At 39.2% G+C, this 22,548-nt stretch overlaps 1 protein-coding gene across 1 annotated transcript in view; it reads left to right on the top strand.

Moving 5' to 3' along the window:
- The window catches only part of ETF1 (eukaryotic translation termination factor 1), a 28,477-nt gene that overhangs the window by 2,446 nt on the left and 3,483 nt on the right, over positions 1–22,548 (top strand). The window contains exons 3-9 of the mRNA XM_007172228.3: positions 16,179–16,354; positions 16,741–16,880; positions 19,697–19,835; positions 20,164–20,354; positions 21,197–21,326; positions 21,857–22,012; positions 22,422–22,486. Of these exons, the coding sequence (XP_007172290.1) occupies positions 16,179–16,354; positions 16,741–16,880; positions 19,697–19,835; positions 20,164–20,354; positions 21,197–21,326; positions 21,857–22,012; positions 22,422–22,486 (997 nt within the window). The remainder of the gene's footprint in view (positions 1–16,178; positions 16,355–16,740; positions 16,881–19,696; positions 19,836–20,163; positions 20,355–21,196; positions 21,327–21,856; positions 22,013–22,421; positions 22,487–22,548) is intronic.

Below are 22,548 nucleotides of genomic sequence, written 5' to 3'. Positions count from 1 at the left end.
TGAATCCTTCACTTGAGTATGGCTTTTACAGTTTGCTGTTGTTACTGTTGTTTAAAGCTGGATGTACCCCTTGGGTTTGTTCTCTTATTAGTTTAACTTTTTTTTTTTTTAATATTTATTTATTTGGTTGCGCTCAGTCTTAGTTGCGGCACGTGGGCTCCTTAGTTGTGGCATGCATGTGGGATCTAGTTCCCTGACCAGGGATTGAATCCCGGCCCCCTGCATTGGGAGCGTTTACCACCAGGGAAGTCCCTCTTGTTACTTTAACTCGAAAGCAGGTTCACACATTAGAATTTGAATACATTACATATTCTGAGGAAGTCTAAAATATGAATTCAAACTATAATTTGCTTCTTGTCCAAGTGAAGTGACATTGAAGATAACAGTGCTTAATAACAGCATTCCTTTTACTGCTTGATGAAGGAAGCTCATTCTTAAATTTGTTCCTACCCATGTTACCTAGCCACTTGAAACTTTTAAGCTCCTCTTTAAAGCTTTTAAAGACTTTAGTCCTTTGATTAGCAAAGTCCAGTAAAGTTTAAAGCATGCTAAAAATGAGGTTCTCTTTGCAGAACTTTTTTTCGAAGTAGTAGTTTTTATACAAGATTAAGCTGTCCTCTAAACAGTGTGGTTCATAATCATGTCCTGCTTTGCCTACTTTGCTTTTATTCAGGATTTGGTTACATCTTGATCCCATGAAAATGTAAAATCTTGGCCATCTCTGGGTATCAGTAAGGGAGTCACAAGTTTCTTCTGTTTGACTCAAACGGTTCTTGGTATATACCAATTTCTTTTTGAGAACAGCAAGATTGTATTATCATGGTTGAGTTGTGTTAGTCAGACTCATTAGATTATCATAGTGTACAGTGAGAAATGTTTTTCCTTCTTTACCTAATGGTAAAATACTAATAGGAGAAGCGTGATGGCCTTTAAGCACAAACTGGATGGCACAATGAATCTGTCTGTGCTGGTGTTTAAGGGGCAAGTTGTGGGTTTCAGGAGAAAACAGGTTGTGTTCAAGCATGGTTATTAGCACTTACTGGCAGATTAGTAGAATGGCTTTGGAAATGAAGATTTCTTCTCCACTCCTCCCCCCCCCCCCGCCCTGACACACACACACCCCCACCCCCCAGCAATTCTGGGCATGAGAATCACAGATTGGTTTGTTTTTAACCCTGGCTCTTAAGGTATGCTGGGATAAGAGTAATTTTGAAATTGAGATAGTCAATATGTGATTATCTTGATATATGACCCCAACGTAATGTAGCTTTTTTAAAGGGGAACCACCTGTAAAATGGTCTCACTGATTAAGTACATCTGAACAGAGTGAAGTTTCTAAGCACAATAATTTATTGCTCACTTAGCATGTTATAGACACTGTGTTAAGCAATACATTATTTTATTTAACCCTCACAAGAAGTGTTGCCACCATTTGGTGGGAAAGGCAAACTAAGGCTGCAAGGTTAAATATCTTACTTTCTGGAATGTAGCAATGCCCAGGATTTGAACCAATGTGCTATACTGCCCAATGGATATATTTTATGTTTAAAAAAAAAAATGCAAGACAACACTTACTCAAATTGTAATCTGAGCTATAACAGACTATTTTATGCTATGGAAGACCACTTACAGGAGCCAAAATGACTAAAATGGGGAACTTGCTAGGAGTCTTTTTGTAGTCTTTTTGTCATACTTAATTTTCTGAGTTAAAAAGAGTGTTACACATATAACTTGAATTTAAGTTGGGTAGAACCTACATATTTAGCTTCGTATAAGCCTGGTAGAATGTTGGTTTCTGTGTATGCTAGTAAAATAACCAGCTAATTCTTTTCCTATATATAAGTCCCACTTAAAGTTAATGATAGCTCTTCCCGGTTTACGATTGCTCTTGGCGTATTCTCTGTAGTTGGCTTAATAAGGATAAATGTGTACATAAGTCAACTGGAACTAGGACCATGTGGATGGAAACCATGGTTGTGGGTATTTTGAATAAGGAACTAAACCAGGTGAAGATATGTAGGAGAAAGGTAGATGGGAAATTTAGGTTGTTTTTTCCTAATGTTTTCTGAGGTAGCCGCAGAAATTGTGTTGGAAGCTTTATAGTTTTCAGGTAATAAAATCATAACCAGAGCCTGTTATTACCAAGGACAGTGGTGAATGTAACCAGGGAACAGACAAGGTTAACTTGGGCTAAATTGTGTCTGTGGGTATTAGAATATTTTTTCACTTACCTTCGGCAGGGAGTCTTATATATTTCATATATAATGAGGGCCCAGTCAGATAACCCATGTTTGAAGATCAGTGCAGTTTCTCAGCTTCATTTGAGTCTTCTGTGGTCTTTGGGCATTTTTAAAGCTTTTGTTAGAAACAACTTGTAGATATCTTGACTTTGAAGGAAATAAATTACCTGGCTTTACACGACTGTCTTTCCTGCCCCCAAATATAACTGGTGGGGGGGACTCTTTTTCCTCTACTCTGAGTAGTTCTGATACTAGATGTGTGTTTTTTTTCCCCCACACCAAGCAGTTCTCCAATTCTCACTGGACACCAACTGAGCATTCCTACAGTTGAATTTGATTCTGACACTACCCAGAGTTAGTGTCGGATTCCACTAGGTAACGGGCTCAGTCCCACAAGACTGCCCACACTTGTGATGCCAAAGCAAGTCATACCCTACCCTACTTCTCAGACAGGCTATAATTTGGGGGTTCCTATGACTCCCTCCTTGGGTCCAGTAATTTGTTAGAATGGCCCAAAGATCTCAGGGAAACTATTTATGTTAACCGGTTTATTACGAAGGATATATAAAGGGTATAGACGAACCGCCAGATGAAGTGGTACATGGGGCAAGGTCTGGAAGGGTCCGAGTGCAGAAGCTTCTGTCCTTGTGAAACTGGGGTATGCCACCTGGGTTTACCAACCCAGAAGTTCATTAAATCTTGTTCAAGAGGTTTTTTTATAGAGCTTGCTCTGCAGCTTCCCCCTCCCATAGGTCTGTGGATAGAGCAGAAAGTTCAGCCCTCAAAAAACTTGGTCTTTCTGGTGGCCAGCTCCATCCTAAGTCTGCCTAGGGGCCCCAACCTAAGTCACTTCATTGGCACTCCGTATGAATAACATAAACTCCCATCTCAGGAAATTCTAAGGGATTTAAGAGCTTTGCTAAAAGCCGGGGACAAAGACCAAAATCTCCACAAAATTCCTCACATTATATTGAATTAGAAGTTAGTAATTTTATGAGATCCTTGAATAGGTTTTTTAAATCTTAAAGACAAATAATACAGACAGATTGTTTATATGATTTGAATAAATTAAAGTATCTAAAATGTGTTTGGGTACCTTTCCCAAGTGAAAATTGTTGATTAGTAGAACACTCACCTAAATGACACTTGGAACATTCTCAAATCGATGAATTTCAGGTACTTTTATTTTTACTTTTGTTCTCCATATCCTTAAAGAGCTGGCTGTAACTAGAGTGATACTTTGTAGTTTTTCATACTGATACCAGAATATTCAGGCTCTTAAAAGGCTTTTTTCATCCTGTGTTCTGGCTTCCCCTGCCTCTCCTGTCTCTGATTGTTAACAGACAGGTAAAAGACCCCACTAGAGAAAAGTCAAGAATTAGAATATTTTTAATTTCCTGAGAAGAGATGAGTGTAGAACAAATAACTACAGAGGTCTTGGTGGCTTCTCACTAAGGGGTCAAAATACAGATGCCACCAACAGGTCTGAGCCATGAGAAGAGAGCAAGAAAGAGGTAGTAAAGGGAAGAGGAGATAAGAGCAGGGTGTGGTGGTGTTCCTCAGTCCATTCCAAGTGTCATAGGCCTGCTTAACTCAGATCTAGTCCTAACAGCCGCTGTATTCTGGCATGGTGTTCTGTGCACTGTGAACCTAATGAACAATTACTTTCTTTGAATTTCAACTCTTGACAGACTTCTCATTGTAATGGCAGATACACTTATCCTTCCAGGAAAGGAAGGCTTGCTCTGGACACATTCCTAGGTAAGCAGGAGTACCTAATTAGAATACCGTTTAAGGCAGAATGCAGTGGAGGTCTCCAGGGCCCCCCCCCTTCTCCCCCCTCCCCCCAACCACACACACACCAGTTGGACCCCTTTAGCAGAGGGCCCTTTTTCTTTGAGCTTGGGGTTGAGGGTGTGCTCAGTGTGGCAAACCTTTCAGAACATGTTTGGTTGTGAGAAAACTTAAAATGTGGGTTTTGTAGCAGTGCTAAATGGTTTTAGATCCTATTTAAAGAGTCAGAAGGAGAAATTTGCCTCTTTTCCCTAGACCTACTGCTGGAACTGTCCCTCTGAGAACTTGGGCAGCAGAAATTTTTTCTGAGTCCAGCCTGTTCTCCAGGGATCTCAGAATAGAACCTTCTTCTAGAATACATTCGATAGGTGTCTCTTAATTCTTCAGCAGCCTGCTCTTTTAGTGAGGGGGAGAAAGGATTTAGAGGGGATTCAAGGTTCCTCTTTCCAGCAAGTTGGAAATTATGAGATTTCTCTTTGGGGCAGCTGTCCTCAGACAGCATGATGAAGTTCCCTCTGATAACAGCTTTCTCTTATGCCACTGGACATACTTCGAACCCTAGCTTACTGCCTATCAGGAATGAAAATTTCCTCTTTTTTTTCTTTTTCTGAACAGGTATCTTTTTCTTTGAATCTAAGTGAATCGAGATAAACAATGATTATTCTTTTTCTCACTTCTAAACATAACTGAGTTTGATTAAAAGCCATAATTTCATTATTATTCTTTTGGCTACAAAGATAAAAACACTTGATTCTTTTACATTGATAGATTGATCAAGCTTTCTGTGCTTTAATCCAGCCGTCTCTCTTTTATCTCCTTAATTTGTATGTAATAGGTGTCTTATAAGTATTTACATGTTCGCTTTGTCCTTTTTTTTAACCTCCAAGTTGTTTTATGTCTTTTTTAACACCAATTTTTAGACATGTAGCTTTCATCCAGTGTATACTTTGTCTTTACTCATCACCATCTTTTCTACCCAGTTCAGAGGACTTGACATTTTCAGGTGCCTGACAACAACTTCTTGTCATGCAGATAACTTGGGGGGTACTGGTCCTGTACTCTTCTGTTTTCACATTTTTGTTTTATCCCTTAAGGTCTCCTTTAGAAGAATGATCCTAGTCAAAACAAAAGATTGTCTTTTTCTTGCCATGTCTGTGGCCTTGTAAATTAGATTTTCCCCCGAACTCACATCTAAGTATATGAAAAACAAAGCCCACAAATGTATTTTTTACTATTAACCAGTCATCTTACAAGCTTCATCAAACATCCGCTGTAGGTTGGACATTTATACATTTAGGGGAGCAGTGTGTAATACCGTGAGAATGGTCTGACACACAACCTTGGAGTGATAATATGAACCATTTCTGGCCCCAGAATAACATAGTACATGTTGAAGGAGATGTAGTGTAAGCAAATGATTTGGGTCTTGAATGAGGCATTGGGCATTGTCAAAAACGGACAGATTGTTTAACTACTTGAGCAGATTTCCTAGGCAAGGCAAGTGTTTCAAAGAATGTTACTGTGGGCATTGGTATTATTTGGCTGATAATGGTATCTTTGATACACTGATGTAGTGGAGCTGTAACTGATCTGAGACTTTGAAATGGTCACTGAAATTCATTCTTGATTAAAAGCCAGTTAGCCTAAAATTAGATTCAAAAGCTTTGTGTTGGTCGATGGTTGGTGAGCTGTCGGGGTATTGAAATAGTGCAGAGTATTTGCATATATGTGCCTTGTTGGTAAAGTTGGCTTGACAGAGTTTGACAGTCCCAACACCAGTTTGCCTTTCAGCCTAAATAAACTTTAGTTTGCAGGTAGTGAAAATGTACTGATCCCCAAACATTAATTCCTTAATACCTCTGGATATTTTTAGCTTTTTACTGAAGAAGAAAAAAAGTTTTCTTCCTATTTGGCTATCCCATTCTCTGGCATCTTCTGGCCTTTATGACTCTACTTAAGCAAGAAGGCTCCTCGGGAAAGACAGGGTTAATCAAATAATGAAACTAGTTTTCTGAAGATGGGTTGAATAGCATACATTTTGGCTCCTCACAACAGCTCTGTGAGAAAAGCTATTACTGCTATTTCATGGATGAAGAAATTTGAAGTACAGAGAGATTAAGTAGCTTGCCTAGTATCACAGTCTAGTACGGGGCAGTGCTAGTAGATTCTGTTCCCACTTTCCTGATTCCAGAGCCTCTGATCCTAACTATTGTACCACACTGCCTTGCTCTTTGATTAGTATTTCTTTTGCTGAATAGAAACATCTATTCTCTTCTGAAAGGAGGATTCTTGTCCAAGGAGATCTGCAATTTACTAGAGGGAGCAGATCTGTGGAGACTGAGGAGTAAAGATAAAAGGGAAGAGGCACGCTGTTTGCAAATCTACCCTAGGAAGAATTTGGGTACTGAACATGTTTGGTTTTTTTTAACATGTTTGTTTTTAATGAGGATCATTGGTGAGGGAAAAAACTTAAGTTTTAAATCCTTCCCCAGAAGCTCATTTGTGTATTAGAAAGAAGATTTAACAGGAAGGCTGTGGCTTTTCTTTTATTTGAAAAGTACTTGCATAGTGGCCAAGAAAGATAAGAAGTGGACTTTCTCATTTATACAGTCCTGTGTAGAACACTGGTTGTTAGTAAGTCCCTAATGTTGGTTGTGATTGATATCTCCTGGCTTTGCACTGAGAATGCGAGAGAAATTTTCCAGCTTCTGCTGCTCCCTGGTGGAATATTCCACTAGGTCGATCTGTTTGTTTTTAGTTTTCTTTTTATGACAAAGTAAATTCCTGTAATTGTAGAAAAAATACTCTACTAGATATATACATTTTTGTTTTGGAGGACAGCAATCCTAGTGCTTTGAGGATAAAATGAACCTTCTGTAAACTTTACTTTCTGTAAAATATTGGGACATCTTGAGTTATTGTATCCTCTAGGATAGAGACTGCTTTAATGTCTCAGCATGTTCAGATATTGGTACTTGTCCCATCTGGTAATGGCATCTAACCCTGAGGTCAGTTGCACAAAACCAATTTCTAGTAACTTTGTCTAGCCTCTTTGAACAGTAACAGAATCCTCCCTTAGTTTGGTATTCTACAAGCTCTTTATAAAAAGCAGCCCCATCCACCTCCTACCTGCATCATAGGTAATATGGGGGACAGGCATCAAGGTGAGGATGAACCAATTAAAGGTGGCAAAAGAAGGCATTCTGAAAGTGTTAGTTTTGTTGTGGTAAAAGACTGATGGGATGGTGTGAGCATTTTAGTGAAGCTAAAGCAGGGACAACTAGTCATTTCTAGGCACATGTTAGTTCCTCTCCAAAGATTGTCAAACTTTTAATTGGTATTTTATTTAGTAGCTTAAGATAAATCTCTGGTGTCCACTTAGAAGAGACTATGTAGAGAAGACCCTATTTTTTATGTTAGCAATTAACCATTTATTCATTCTCAAATGTTTGAGCATCCACTATGTCCTGAAATGAGTTCTGCTTTCAGTAAGTAAGTGTTGTTTCACTGTTGCTTGGTGGAAGAGAAAACAGGTCAGATCTTTGAAGTGACTGATAACCAGATAGAAGTGACTGTCTCTGAATTATATCAGAATATTTAACCCATGCCACAGCTGTAAGATGAAGCCACTTAAGCTATTTAAAGTTTTAGAGGGAAATGAATTTCTGTATTTCTCCCTTGTGATAAATTACAAAACAGCTTCTAGTGTTCTGACCATATTGTTTTGAACTGTGTTTTGGTTTGGTTCTTTTGTTTTGTTGGAAGATTTGGCAGGTTCTGTAACCCAATAAAGGTGATTACCACCTACCACAAAGTCAACTATTATCTCCCTCTTTGGACTTACCTCAGATTCAAAGAAGACTACAGCACCACCTAACAGTGTTGCTCCCCACCTCACCCCGCCCCGCCCCGTCCAGCTGTGCTGTGCCCTTAATTCTGGCTTTTACTATTAAGGGCAGGGGGGGTAGGGCACAAGAAGCTATCAAGTTTCATCTAGTTACCATTTAGCAATCTGTCTGCTTCCATGCTAGGCACTTGACATATATTCTCTTACAGAATCCTCATGACCTTGTGAAGTAAGGAGAAACTGAGTCCCAAATGGATTTATGTGTAATTTGCCCTAGGTTGTGCCGATAGGACAGGACAAGAACCCAAATCTGTCTGATTCGGAAACCTTTGCTCATAACCACCCTCCTATTACGTTCCCACATTAAACTCATATAAAACCATGGTGAATAAAATGACAAAAGGAGTAGTAATTGGAGAGGAACTGATTGATTTTCAGCTGGTGATCCATATAATGTAGCTAGCTTAGTGAATCTCAGAAATGCTGTGTCTGAGATTTAAGTTGAGGTTTGTGAGCTTGAAAGGCAATAGGGGAAACCTTGGCCATCCATATCCTAGGCATATCCCAGACAAACATTGAGATGAAAGCTTCTTGGGGGGCATATACTCTTAAGTCCCAACTAGAGAGTATAGTAGGCAGTCTCTAAAATGCTCCTGGCCCTAACCTGAACGTAGTTCTGTTATGTAGGGGTGATAAGATGGATGGCAGGGATTTGATGAGAGGGTTCTGGCTGGAAAAAGTTGGGCACATCTGAGCCGTCACAATTCACTGGAGTTATGTTACTGCTAGGGTAAATGACAGCAGCTTACTTGCAGCAATTGGGCTCTGAGTTTCTCTTTAGGTAGGGGTGAGGTCATGGAATCTCCACTTCAGCTGGCTGAGGTCCTGCTTAAAGGCATAGAAAGCAACCCAGACACGGTGATTCTTAACCCTAGTTATGCATTAAAATCTACCTGATTCTGTTTAAATCAATCCATTTGAGAACTGAGACTCTCTTAACCCATAATCACTATCACCCTCACTCTCCCTGTTCAAGAGCTATTGAGTCAGAATATAGAGGAAGGGGAGATCCTTTTGTACCTGAGCATTTTTGTTTTGTTTTTTTAGAAAGCTCTCCAAGGGTTCTGGGACTCTCATGCAAATTGGCCAGTGGACAAGCTTGTGGATACCACATTTTCTTCCTACCTACCTTTTTAAAGTGTTCTTGAGCATTGTTAATGATGAGCACTGGTGAGATCTTTACAGGTCGAAGAGTACCTAGATTTTTCTTTTTGTTTGTCACTCTTATGACCATCTGCATCAGCAGGCTTCTTGAATCCTAAGGCTGGAACCCTGAGAGCCGCAAAGTTACATAAACATATACCCCACAGCCCAGGCTTTGCTCTGCTTACCTTGTGTTTTCTTCTTTAGAGACCTTTCAGTCCTGACAATCTGAACCTTATGTTTCCCTGTCCATAGTGTTGAGGGGCCATGAAACCTTGGATTAGGTAAGTGACTGGTGGTACTACTCTAGGGAGAGAAACTTTCCTTTCAACGGTCACCTTTGAGAATGAGGGAACAGAAGGCTGTCAGCTATTTCTTTAAATTCCCTTCCTTCCTGAGTTTTGTCTAGTATTATTTACTGTCCGTATTTAGTCTACTTAACAGCTACTTCCTTCTGTCTCCCAGCTGTTTTATTTCTCAGAAGTTAGTCCTCTGGGTGGAAGCACTGCTGAATTCTCCTTTGAAAAGGGAAAGTGCCCCTAAAATGATGAGAAACAAGAAGGGATCTGAGAACAGAGGCCCCTAGAGGCCTTACATGGCACATTGTATGTTGTGTCTTATTTTGCTCAGTTTTTACAACCTGCATGTGAATCATTGCTGTATACCTCATAATTCACTGGCTCTTGAACGAGAGCCTTTTGACTTTGGGAAAGGGACATGGTGACAAAGCAGAGGAGTGGATGAAAACTATTAAAATTAAAGGCGTAGTTTGCATACACTGCCAGCAGCTCCTTAGTGAGAGCTTTATTTCTCATTCTCCCCTTAGGACTGTTTGCTCTACTTTTAAATGAAATACTCAGCTTCCTTGGTTTTATTTTGGTGTTTACACAAACTGGTCTAGCAACTTTGATTGGCTTGGGGGGGTGTGGGCGGGAAGGACTGTTTATTTTGTTTGGAAGCTTTCCTGGAAAAACTTTTTTTTTTTTTAATTTATTTTTTAAAACCAGGAGCCTCCTTTTTTTTTTTAATTAAAAACAATTTTTTTTGGGCTTCCCTGGTGGCGCAGTGGTTGAGAATCTGCCTGCTAATGCAGGGGACACGGGTTCGAGCCCTGGTCTGGGAAGATCCCACATGCCACGGAGCAGCTGGCCCGTGAGCCACAATTGCTGAGCCTGCGCGTCTGGAGCCTGTGCCCCGCGACGGGAGGGGCCGCGATAGAGAAAGGCCCGCGCACCGCGATGAAGAGCGGTCCCCGCACCGCGATGAAGAGTGGCCCCCGCTTGCCGCAACTGGAGAAAGCCCTCGCACGAACCGAAGACCCAACACAGCCAAAAATAAATAAATAAGAAAATCCTTTAAAAAAAAAAAAACAATTTTTTTTATTTATTTATTTTTGGCCACGCGGTGCAGCATGCGGGATCTTAGTTCCCTGACCAGGGATCGAACCCATGCCCCCTGCAGTGGAAATGCAGAGTCCTAGCCACTGGACTGCCAGGGAATTCCTAGAAAAACTTTAATTTGCTGTATCAAACCCAACATACAAAACATCAGAGATTATAATGTGGCCATCCATTTAAATAATCCTTGTTTCCTCATCCCCAGTCAGGTGTCAGATGAATTCAAAAACTTAAGGTTTCCCCCTTAAGACTGGGTAGGGAGAGGCACAAGGGGAAACTAGTGAAAGGTAATTTTTTAAAATATTAGTCAAAATTCAAGATGAGTAAGAAGCCAAGACTAACTTTCAAGTAGTGTTTCAGATTTAGCAACTTGGTAGAAATCTACCAAACAAAATTTTTGGCAAGCTATACTTCCAAACCATTTTTTTTAAGTGGAATCCTATAACAAGATTATGTTCTTAGGTATCTCTACCACTTTGTCCTCTCTAGGATGTTAAATGGATGTGAGTGCAAGGTTGCCCAACTCTGTTGCTATACAGTGAAGTTGCTTAGTGGATGCTTATCTTCTTAACCTATCTGCAGTGGAAAGTAAATAGCTGCTTATCTTAAGGTCATTGCTTTGTCCTCCACCTGATTATCTTGCTTTAGGGATTTCCTTTAGGCATTTTGGGTTCACTCAGTTGATTTATCCCAACATCCTTTTTAGCCTCAAACTTTACATCCTTTGGGGTTTGGTGCGCATTAGCTTCCTGAGCTCTATGAGCGTTCACCCCTGCTATCCTTGGAGCCCCTTCTCATTACGTTTCCTACTTACTGCCTCTTTGCTAGTTCCATCTCCTAGGAAACTATTCTGTAAATCAGAGCACATGAGCTTTTTAAAACTGAGCCCTTCTTTTGAGAAGTAACTAACTCCCTTGGTCCCTAAAGATTCCAAAAGCCCCGGGGTAGACAAATATGCTCTTTTGAGAATTGTTCATCTGAAAACAAATACAAGCCAGTGAAGCCCATATTGCAACTTAACCTGTCTTCTTTTTTCCCTATCTTGTGTATTTTCATATTATACAGGTGGCACCTACAATCTAGAACAAGTTTGAAGTTAAATTTACTTGCCCAATTTTTCCAGCCCCTCCTAGATAAAGCAAACTCCTTTTCTCCTCTTTGGCCTATAAGATTTGGCAGAACTCCAGAAGGAATTATCAAAAAGTTTTTTGGAAATTTCTCTTCAGGAACTTAGCAAGATAAATATTGGAAGTAAAGCAGTTTGTTACATTTGATAGCTGAAAAATAGGACCCAGAGCATACTCCTCACTGACTGTAAAGATCATTTTTCTTTTTTTGTAATAGAAGATACCAGTTTGTTTCATTTGAGAATTCTTTTTCTATCTAATTCAGAAACTGGAACATGGCCACAGGTAGAATTGTATGAGAGCGATACATCTGACTTAGTGTAAATGTGTGTGTGCATGAGCAAGGGATTGTTCCGAATCACTCTGGTTTGTCAGTACTGTATTTGAAATTTTAGGTGATTTAAATAATGGAACTAGATATACATTTATATAGATGAAGAAATAACTATAGATCAGGTGTGGTGTGTGGATATGCTTTATCTTATATGAAGTGTATCTTGGAAGCAGCTTTTTTTAATGATCATTTTGCTTGTGTTTGTGGTAACAACTGAAGCTGCTTATCATAATTGTTTGATTCTCTGGCTTGGCTAGAATATTTGCTCCCCTATCCAAGGGGTGGCAGCAGAGCACACACCATACTTTACCATGTACTGTCATTAATCGACTTGTAGTTTGTTGGGGGAAGTATCACAAATGTTGTGAACCAGCCTTCTAGATTTGGAGTAGATACCCCAACAGAAACAGTGGTGCTTTTGGAGACAGACATTAGCTGACAGTCTGAGAGCAACTATTTTGATAGTGGAAGAGCTTGATAGCCAGCTTGTCTCCTTCTAAAGAAAACTTGTCTGACTAAGGGACTTGTGGAATTTACCACTAGGAGAAAACTTTCAAAGGGCAGGGTCTTGTGTAAGTGAGGTCCCTTTCCAATGCTGGTACCAAGGTGCACATTTGTGAAGTTAATTTTACTCTAGAAAGATAGTTTCCAGACACTTCCAGATTTTAAACACCTATAGTTACAAAGCTAATATGAGGGGTTTTCTCTACTTTTTGATGTTGTTCCCCTCACTGTCTCTTCCCTTCTTTCTTATGCCACTTGGCACATAAGCCCATTTGACTTGACACTGTACCCATCTTTCTAATTTCTTTTTCTTGCCAACGTCCACCAGACACTGGATATGTGAGATTACATACTCTTGGTGATTGGGGGAAAGTTTAGGTGTTTCTGGCAGTCTTCCCAATTTATCTAAAGAAAGCCCCCACCCATTTCACTATGACACTAATACTTGTAATGATTAAACTTGTCATAGCCTTTAGGGGCATGATCTATAAGAATCTCAGGAAGTAACTTTCCTACAGACTCATTAAGTATCATGTAGAAACAGTCTGTAAAATGATAATCACATTTCTTAACATGCTTTGACTCATCAGATCAGCTTTTGCCTTCAAAATATAAATTGACTCAATTTATTTATTTATTTTTATTGAAGTATAGTTGATTTACAGTGTTAATTTCTGCTTTACAGCAAAGTGATCAGTTATACATATATACATTCTTTTTTTATACTCTTTTCATTATGGTTTATCATAGGATTTCTTTTAATTGATTTATTTTTTATTTTTGGCTGCATTGGGTCTTCGTTGCTGCGCGTGGGCTTTCTGTAGTTGTGGCAAGCAGGCACTCCTCTTCTTTGCGGTGTGCCGGCTTCTCATCGCGTTGGCCTCTCGTTGTGGAGCACGGGCTCTAGGCGCGTGGGCTCAGTAGTTGTGGCACACGGGCTTAGTTGCTCCGTGGCATGAGGGATCTTCCCAGACAAGGGCTCAACCCGTGTCCCCTGCATTGGCAGGTGGATTTTTAACCACTGTGCCACCAGGGAAGCCTGATAATGTAGTTTTATGTTTGCTTCAAGGAGAACTAGGAATATTGAAATGAGGTATTTCTTAACTGGTGGTGCTAGTAAGTATCTCGAGAATGTCTAGGTACAAAAGATATGTTGCTGGCATCAGTATTAAGGTAAGAGTGAGGCTGGTGGCTGCTCATAAGGGACCTCCCATGTGACAAGGCCTTGGGGGTGTCCTCCATAGGTCAGGGTTTAGTCCTGGTTTTTAGTTGTAGAAACTTGAATTTGCTTGAGTACCCAGAGTTGATCAGACTTCCAGTGCATTGCTCTTTTTAATCAAACTCAAAAGTGATTAATATGTAAAATTTATTTAGAGAGAGGTGTGTATGTGTGGGTGTGACATTGTGTGAATCCAAGGCTCTCGTTTCCCATTGTAAGGATACTTAGGGTGCTAAATTAGTGGTTATAAATTTTCGTGGTGAGCCTGGAATTTTATTTATTTATTTTTAATATTTATTTTATTTATTTATTTTTTTGGCTGTGTCGGGTCTTAGTTGCAGCATGCGGGATCTTTGCGGTGTGGGCTCTTCCTTGTGGCACGTCAGGCTTCTCCCTTGTTGTGGCATGTGGGGTTTTTTTCTTTCTCTAGTTGTGGCGCGTGGGCTCTGTAGTTTTGCGGCACACCAGCTCTCTCGTTGAGGCGCCCGAGCTCAGTAGTTGTGGTGCGCAGCTTAGTTGCCCCGCGGCATGTGGGTCTTAGTTCCAGGGATCAGGGATCGAACCCACGTCCCCTGCATTGGAAGGCGGATTCTTTACCACTGGACCACCAGGAATTTTAAAGGGGGGGACCAGGATATTAAATTGGTATTTCATCTAGACTTTGGAAAGACTTTTTGCACCATCCTATGATGGCATCGTCCTCTGAAGAACCACCAGATTCCAAGCCTCTGCCATAGACTCGAGGTCAAACTCAAGCCTGTTGTCACACCCTTATCAAAGCTTCTCTCTTCATTCCTCAGGGAATGAGGTGTTTCCCAAGAACCCCTTAAAGTGCCTTCTTTACATATCATATAACTAACATTCATTCAGATAATTGAGCACCTACCATATTTTTTTTAATTGAAGTATAGTTGATTGTAAATCAAACTGCTGTACAGCAGAGTGATTCAGTTATACATACGTATTCCTTTTCATATTCTTTTTCCATTATGGTTTATTACAGGATATTGAATATAGTTGCCTGTGCTATACAGTGGGATCTTGGTGTTTATTTTATATATACTAGTTTATAGTTATACTATCTGCGAATCCCAAACTCCTGATTTATCCCTCCCCCACCCACTTTCTCGTTTGGTAACCATAAGTTTGTTTTCTACATCTGTGAGTCTGTTTCTGTTTTGTAAGGAAGTTCATTTGTGTCATATTTTTAGATTCCACATGTAAGTGATATCATATGGTATTTGTCTCTGTCTGATTTCACTTAGTATGATAGTCTCTAGGTCCATCCATTTTGCTGCAGATAGCATTATTTCATTCTTTTTTATGGCTGAGTAGTATTCGTGTGTGTGTGTGTATGTGTTTACCACATCCTTATCCATTCATCTGTCGATGGACATTTAGGTTGCTTCCATGTCTTGGTTATTGTAGATAGTGCTGCTGTGAACATTGGGGTGCATGTATCATTTCAAATTTTCGAGTTTTCTCTGGATATATGCCCAGGAGTGGGATTGCTGGATCATATGGTAGTTATATTTTTAGTTTTTTAAGGAACCTCCATACTGTTTTCCATAGTAGCTGCACCATTTTACATTCTCACCAACAGTGTAGGGAGGGTTCCCTTTTCTCTACACCCTATCATTTGTTATTTGTAAACTTTTTGATGATAGCCATTCTGACTGTTGTGAGGCCATACCTCATTGTAGTTTTGATGTGCATTTCTCTGATAATTAGCAATGTTGAGCATCTTTTCATGAAATGTCTATTTAGGTCTTCTGCCTATTTTTGATTGGGTTGTTTGTTTTTTGTTATTGAGTTGTATGAGCTGTTTGTATACTTTGGAAATTAAGCCCTTGTCAGTCTCATCATTTGCAAATATTTTCTTGCATTTAGTAGGTTGTCTTTTTGTTTTGTTTATGGTTTCTTTGCTGTGCAAAAGTTTACAAGTTTGATTAGGTCCCATTTGTTTATTTTTGCTTTTATTTCTATTGCCTTGGGAGACTGACCTAAGAAAACACTGGTATGATTTATGTCTGAAAATGTTTTGTCTGTGTTCTCTTCTAGGAGCTCTATGGTGTCATGTCTTGTATTTAAGTCTTTCAGCGTCGTGAGTTTATTTTTGTGTATGGTGTGAGGGGGTGTTCTAACTTCATTGATTTACAGGCGGCCGCCCAGCTTTCCCAGCACCACTTGCTGAAGAGACTGTCTTTTCTCCATTGTATATTCTTGCCTCTTTGTCAAAGATTGACTGTAGGTGTGTGGGTTTATTTCTGGGCTCTCAGTTCTGTTCCATTGTTCTATATATGTTTGTTTTTGGAGCACCTACCGTATTCTGAACACAATTCCTAGCTCTGGGTACACTTTGATTACAGTGGTGTAGCCCCTACCTTCGTGGTCACCTTGAGAGTGATTTATTTCTACTATTTTAGGGGCGTCTCACTTTTAACTCCCTTTACTAATGATAACTCTTTACTTATGTGGTACTTAAACCTCTAATGCTATGCTTTCTTCGACAGCAATGGCACAAGCATGATATCATTGATCATTCCTCCCAAAGACCAGATTTCACGAGTGGCAAAAATGTTAGCAGATGAGTTTGGAACTGCATCTAACATTAAGTCACGAGTAAACCGCCTTTCAGTCCTGGGAGCCATTACATCTGTACAACAAAGACTCAAACTTTATAACAAAGGTAATCTGGAGCTTGATCATTTACCTCCTCTACTTTGTTTGTCTTGGTTGTATTTTCCACTTTGATCCTGCCATGATGCTTTTGGTCACTAGTGTTTTCTTCACTCAGCCATAAGCATTGTCCCTTTGGTCTTTTTTTTCCCCCCTAAGTTATTTTTTGAAAGTTAAGTAGTATTCACTGTACTTAAAATAATAAATCCTCCTTTTTAACACATCTCAAGTTTCAAAATTAGGGAGAGAAATCTGCCTGAGAGATTTACAGATATTTCCACTTTATTTAAATTATGATTTAAAGGGGCAGGAACAACAGGCTGTGGGAACATTTTCTATTAATTGAGGACAATTAGGTGTGGATATAAGTAGAGAAATTGTTTGTGTTCTTTGCAGTACCTCCAAATGGCCTGGTTGTTTACTGTGGTACAATTGTAACAGAAGAAGGAAAAGAAAAGAAAGTCAACATTGACTTTGAACCTTTCAAACCAATTAATACTTCATTGTATTTGTGTGACAACAAATTCCATACAGAGGTAAGAAGTTCATCGAATATTTTCATTACCCCGAAAGAAACCCCATACCCATTAGCAGTCATTCCCAGCCTCCCTCCCTTCCCCCATACCCCAAGATCTCTCAGCTCTAGGCTACCCCTAATCTATTTTCTATCTCTTGTGGATTTGCTTGTGCTGGGCATTTCAATATAAATGGAATGATAGAATGGGTGGCCTTTTGTGCCTAGCTTCTTTCACTTAGCACGTTTTCAAGGTTCATCCATGTTGTGGCATGTATTGTGCTTCATTCCTTTTTATTACCAAATAATATTTGCCACATTTTACTTATTTAACATCATTTGATGAATATGTTGTTTCCACTGTTTGTTATGAATAATACTGCTTTGAACATACATGTACAAGTTTTTGTATGTCCATATGTTTTCATTGGGGGCAGGTATATACCTAGGAGTGGAATTTCTGGGTTATATGGTAACTGTTAAACCGTTTCAGGAATTGCCAGGCTGTTCTAATTGTGCCATTTTACAAGGCTGGCTTTTTTTTACATTATTATGGCACTGAATGATATGATCATTCAGCATGTTTGAGGAAAGTGCTAAGCTGGGTTTGAAGAACTAATTAGAAGCAAAGAAAAAATTGGTTACCTGATCTCCATGTCTCCCTATGTATCCATGATACTTGCCTACATTTCTCGCTCTCTTAGTTTTCAGCTCACAAACTATAAAATCTTTATTAGCAGGTCCATAAGAGCTTTCCCCCCACCCCCATAAAACTTTTGAGTGACAAGAGCTGCCATAATATGATGAACATTAAGGGTGGAAAGGAAACCTCATTAGAGTGACCTAAATCAGTCAACAGTAGAACAATCAGGAATTCACAGCTGGCTCCTAGTTCAGTCTCTTGCCTTTCATCGACCTAGGGGAAAACCTCTACAGTGGAATTAGAACTGACATTTGTCAACATAGTTTACAATGGATGATTTTGCTAACTTGACAGGAAGTTCAGTTCCAGTCAGATCTTGAGCGGTTGCATAGATGGTGGAGACTGATTTTCTCTTGGCTATCACAGCCTCCTTCTGGCAAAAGCTTCATTGGAGAAGCTCTTTGCCACCCTCTCCCACTTAACTGTTGTCTGGTTTGATGAAAGCAGATTTTAAATCTTGTTGATTTAAATAGTACCTGGTACTCATGTTACCTAGTTTTAGCTTACTTATTAAGTTAGCTTCATTGGTTTTTCTAAACCTTAACTCCTCTTCCAAGACACCATTTCATCGTGCTAGCTTTATTTATTTTGGCTTTAACGTGTTATGTCAATAGCTACATACGAATGTGGCATACTGAACAATACAACTTGTGTCGTGTTTAATCGGGATATTTATACATTCTTATAAGGGATAAATCTATTCCCTGATGAGCAGGCTTGTTAAAAACCTAAATTAATCAAGCTGCGTATCAGAGGTTATTGGGATAAGGCAAAATTTTTAACGTGGGCAATATTCATGTCTTTTTTTTAATATCCGCCAACACGTTGTTTTATTTTTTTTGTTTTGCTTTGTTTTATAAATTTATTTTATTTATTTATTTTTGGCTGCGTTGGGTCTTCAGTGCTATGCACGGGCTTTCTCTAGTTGCAGCGAGCAGGGGCTACTCTGCATTGCGGTGTGCGAGCTTCTCATTGCAGTGGCTTCTCTTGTTGTGGAGCACGGGCTCTATGTGCACAGGCTTCAGTAGTTGTGGCACGTGGGCTCAGTAGTTGTGGCACATGGGCTCAGTATTTGTGGCTCGCAGGCTTCAGTAGTTGTGCCACATGGGCTTAGTTGCTCCGCGGCATGTGGGATCTTCCCAGACCAGGGCTCGAATCCGTGTCCCCTGCATTGGCAGGCAGATTCTTAACCACTGCGCCACCAGAGAAGCCTAATATTCATGTCTTAATGCTAATTATCAGGCGTGCTTTGGTTAAAGGGTGATTCTTAGTGATTAATCTGCTTTCCAGTCAATTCCTGAAGGAGCTATTTTCTTCCTCAGTTAAATGGTATGGGTAATAATTTCTTAGTGCTAAAGAGGCTGCCACCTAGTAATTAGTCATCCACCAAGTCTATAGAATTTAAACTCCATCATGGAAAGTCTTGCCCATCTATATGGGTCCCAGGACTATTTAAATATTTTCTCTTTCAGGAGGCAGAAATACAATGATATAATGCTAACCCAGACGGAGGATTTTCCCCCATAAAAATTCAGAATTATTACCTGTAGTACCTTCAATATACAATTGAGTTTTAGATCCTGATATCATTAATGATACTCAAGACACAGTTAAATAAAACATTTAAAAATTAGATCTTTTTATACACTGTTTCTGGGTTTTGTACTCAGTGAGTACTACTCTAGAGTTGATTTACAAGATACTCTTATTTGCCATAGTGAATACCGCCTGTTAATGCTGGGGTTATTAATGGTAACAGAAAGTCAACTTTTGGAGGTTAGACTTTGAATTTGAACGTTATTTTCCCTAGACCATCATCAGTCTAAAATCAAGGACCTAGGAAGAATTTGAGCCCTGTAACTCTGTATTAGTTTTGCATTCCTGTGCCTAGGTCAGCTTTGTAAAAAGGCTTCACGTTGATATTGTTGGTTTTCTCCTGCATCTGGTTCAAATTTGTCCATATGAGTTACATATTTATAGCTGAAGTCTATAAATTACTCCATGAAATGGTTTTTCTGTAGTACTCATACCATTCTAAGTGTGTGGAGAGGGCTTGTATATGTCCTTTTGGATTTTTGTCTTGACTTTAGCAAAGCTTTGAGGTTTATTGTGTGGTACCTGTGTTTGCTTTTCAGGCTCTTACAGCACTACTTTCAGATGATAGCAAGTTTGGCTTCATTGTAATAGATGGTAGTGGTGCACTTTTTGGCACACTCCAAGGAAATACAAGAGAAGTTCTGCACAAATTCACCGTGGATCTCCCAAAGAAACATGGTAATCTAGGAAGAGAACATGAGCACCTTTGCTTTGTGTCTAACATTAAAGAAGCAAATTGTATAAATAGGGGAAAGTAAATCCAGATGATGGGAGAAGCATCATGCAGTGACTCATTGGTGCTTGTGGCTCTTTTGACTAGAGAATTAGTGGTCACTCTGAAAGCCAGTAATAGCTTATACCAAACATTTAAGTTAAGGGAATAGTGATTTTCCTCTTTCTCCTTTCCTTGGGGAATAGCATGATTATATAGTTACTTTTTAATTAGCAAGGCATCTTGTACTTCTTAATAATTGACTTTTTCTCTCACCACTTTTCTTTGTCAAAGGTAGAGGAGGTCAATCAGCCTTGCGTTTTGCCCGTTTAAGAATGGAAAAGCGACATAACTATGTTCGGAAAGTAGCTGAGACTGCTGTGCAGCTGTTTATTTCTGGGGACAAAGTGAATGTTGCTGGTCTTGTTTTAGCTGGATCAGCTGACTTTAAAACTGAACTAAGTCAATCTGATATGTTTGATCAGGTAAGTGAGAAGTAGATGCTCCTTTGTGTAAGTTTCTAGGTGGGAGTAGTTGAGTTCTTTGAGTGCCGGGACATGCACATCTTTTCTACTTTTACAGTGAAAAATTCTGTGTTAAAAACCTACCTCTGAGTGGACAAAATTCCATGTGTATTATTAGGAATATTAGGAGATATTCCCCCATGTCTTTCTGGACTTTTTTTCTTTTGAAATAAGCCATTTTTTGGATGGTATCTTTCTAGACCCTATGTTGGCCCCTGATTTTAGTGGGTTGCCATAATTGGCTTTAAAATGGAGTTTGATTTCAAAGAAACTAGGACTGGTTTTTCCTGTCTTTTTCTAACTTATTCCTGGAGGTAAGTAAAGCATTGAACCTCTCAGCAATATGACAGAGCTGATTAAGCCTTAAGTGTTTAATCCAGAAAGCTCTTTTGGGTTATGACTTGGGCTGGCCATAACACATTCCCAAGGTGTTCTTCTGGTGTGAGGTAGTAGCATTACAGTAGAAGGCTCACTAAAGAAGCTGTCTTATATACTCTACCACCTTATATAGCAGGAACCAATAGTTCCTCCTTTCCTTCACAAGATACTTTGTTTTGTTTGTGTTTAATGAGTTAGGCTTTTATAGGTCTGACAGAATGTGTGATATCATTGGCTAAGGAAGTTTATCCTGGCAGTGTTCTTCAGTGAGACCTATTCAAGAGTAAATTGGGCTCTTTCCTCTCCTCTTGAGGCTTCACTGATCATGTTGCTAGTTTTGCATGCCATTAAAAGGTAATGGGTCTTGGTAAGGGTGTTTTGAAGTACTAATGATGTGCTTTTTAAATTTTTTTTAATTGTGTCAGAGGTTGCAATCAAAAGTTTTAAAATTAGTTGATATATCTTATGGTGGTGAAAATGGATTCAACCAAGCTATTGAGTTATCTACTGAAGTCCTCTCCAACGTGAAGTTCATTCAAGAGAAGAAGTTAATAGGTATCAGTGAAATGCAACTTACTTACTGTGAAATGTTTTTGTATGTATATGTGTATGTATATATGTACGAAACAAAACACTGAAAAGGTAAAAGGAAGATTTAGCATTTTAATTTAAGTCCTCAGTGGAATCATTAATCTCTCTTTAGTTGTTAAGTCTAATAAATGTGTTTGTTTTTCTACTGTTTTTACCCTTTGGCAATAGGAACCAAACTTCAGTTAGATTTCCCATATTAATTATCCTTTGTAATAGAGTGATGAATAGAGAGCTCAAATTAAAGATTAATGGGGCCATTGTTTGGCTTTGTTTCTAATTTGACACACATTTCCAAATGATTGTGTATTTGGCCCAACTGTTACCTCTTCAGAGTCATTTTCTGGAGCCTCAACTAGCAGTGTGATTTTTCACTGACATTTGGCACTTACTTATTTTTAAGTTGACTTTTTTCTCTCCCTGATTTTGAGTAAGAAGCTCTGTATCTACAAAAGAAACCTTAATATATGTTCTTAATGACCTGTCCCTAACCACAGGGCGATACTTTGATGAAATCAGCCAGGACACGGGCAAGTACTGTTTTGGAGTTGAAGATACACTAAAGGCTTTAGAAATGGGAGCTGTAGAGATTCTAATAGTCTATGAAAATCTGGATATAATGAGATATGTTCTTCATTGCCAAGGCACAGAAGGTATGAGAATTAGAAAATAAGATGACTATTACTGACCTGTGTATTCAAGAAGCCTGGGGGGTAGATTTGGGAAAGGTGGCTGATTTCAGGAGCAATCAAAAGGCAGATCTATACCGTGTTCCCCAGTCTTTCAGTCTGTATCCAATTGAACTGATAAATGTCTACCTAAGATTGTTAAATTTTTTGAGGACAAGGGTTATATCTTAAATATCTTTGGTGTTTCCTTATGATAGGAGCAGTGTACCTGGTAGACATTCATTCATTGCATGCTGACTAATGTTCTTATGAAAAGGTTGCTAGAATGAGTTCAGGAGCTCTTTCATCTAACCTGATTGATCTCATGGAACTTATTAAACCTGTTAGTATATGAGAAGCAGGTTAACACATTCTTTTTTCCCCAATGCTGCAGAGGAGAAAATTCTCTATCTAACTCCAGAACAAGAGAAGGATAAATCTCATTTTACAGACAAAGAGGTATGTGATTGGTTTGGTGATCCATACAAGGAAACATAAATCCATATGTTAGAGCCCTGGCA

This window comes from Balaenoptera acutorostrata, chromosome 2, assembly GCF_949987535.1.
Source record: "Balaenoptera acutorostrata chromosome 2, mBalAcu1.1, whole genome shotgun sequence".
Classification (NCBI taxonomy): Eukaryota; Metazoa; Chordata; class Mammalia; order Artiodactyla; family Balaenopteridae; genus Balaenoptera; species Balaenoptera acutorostrata.
This window is presented reverse-complemented; position numbering and strand designations above follow the sequence as displayed.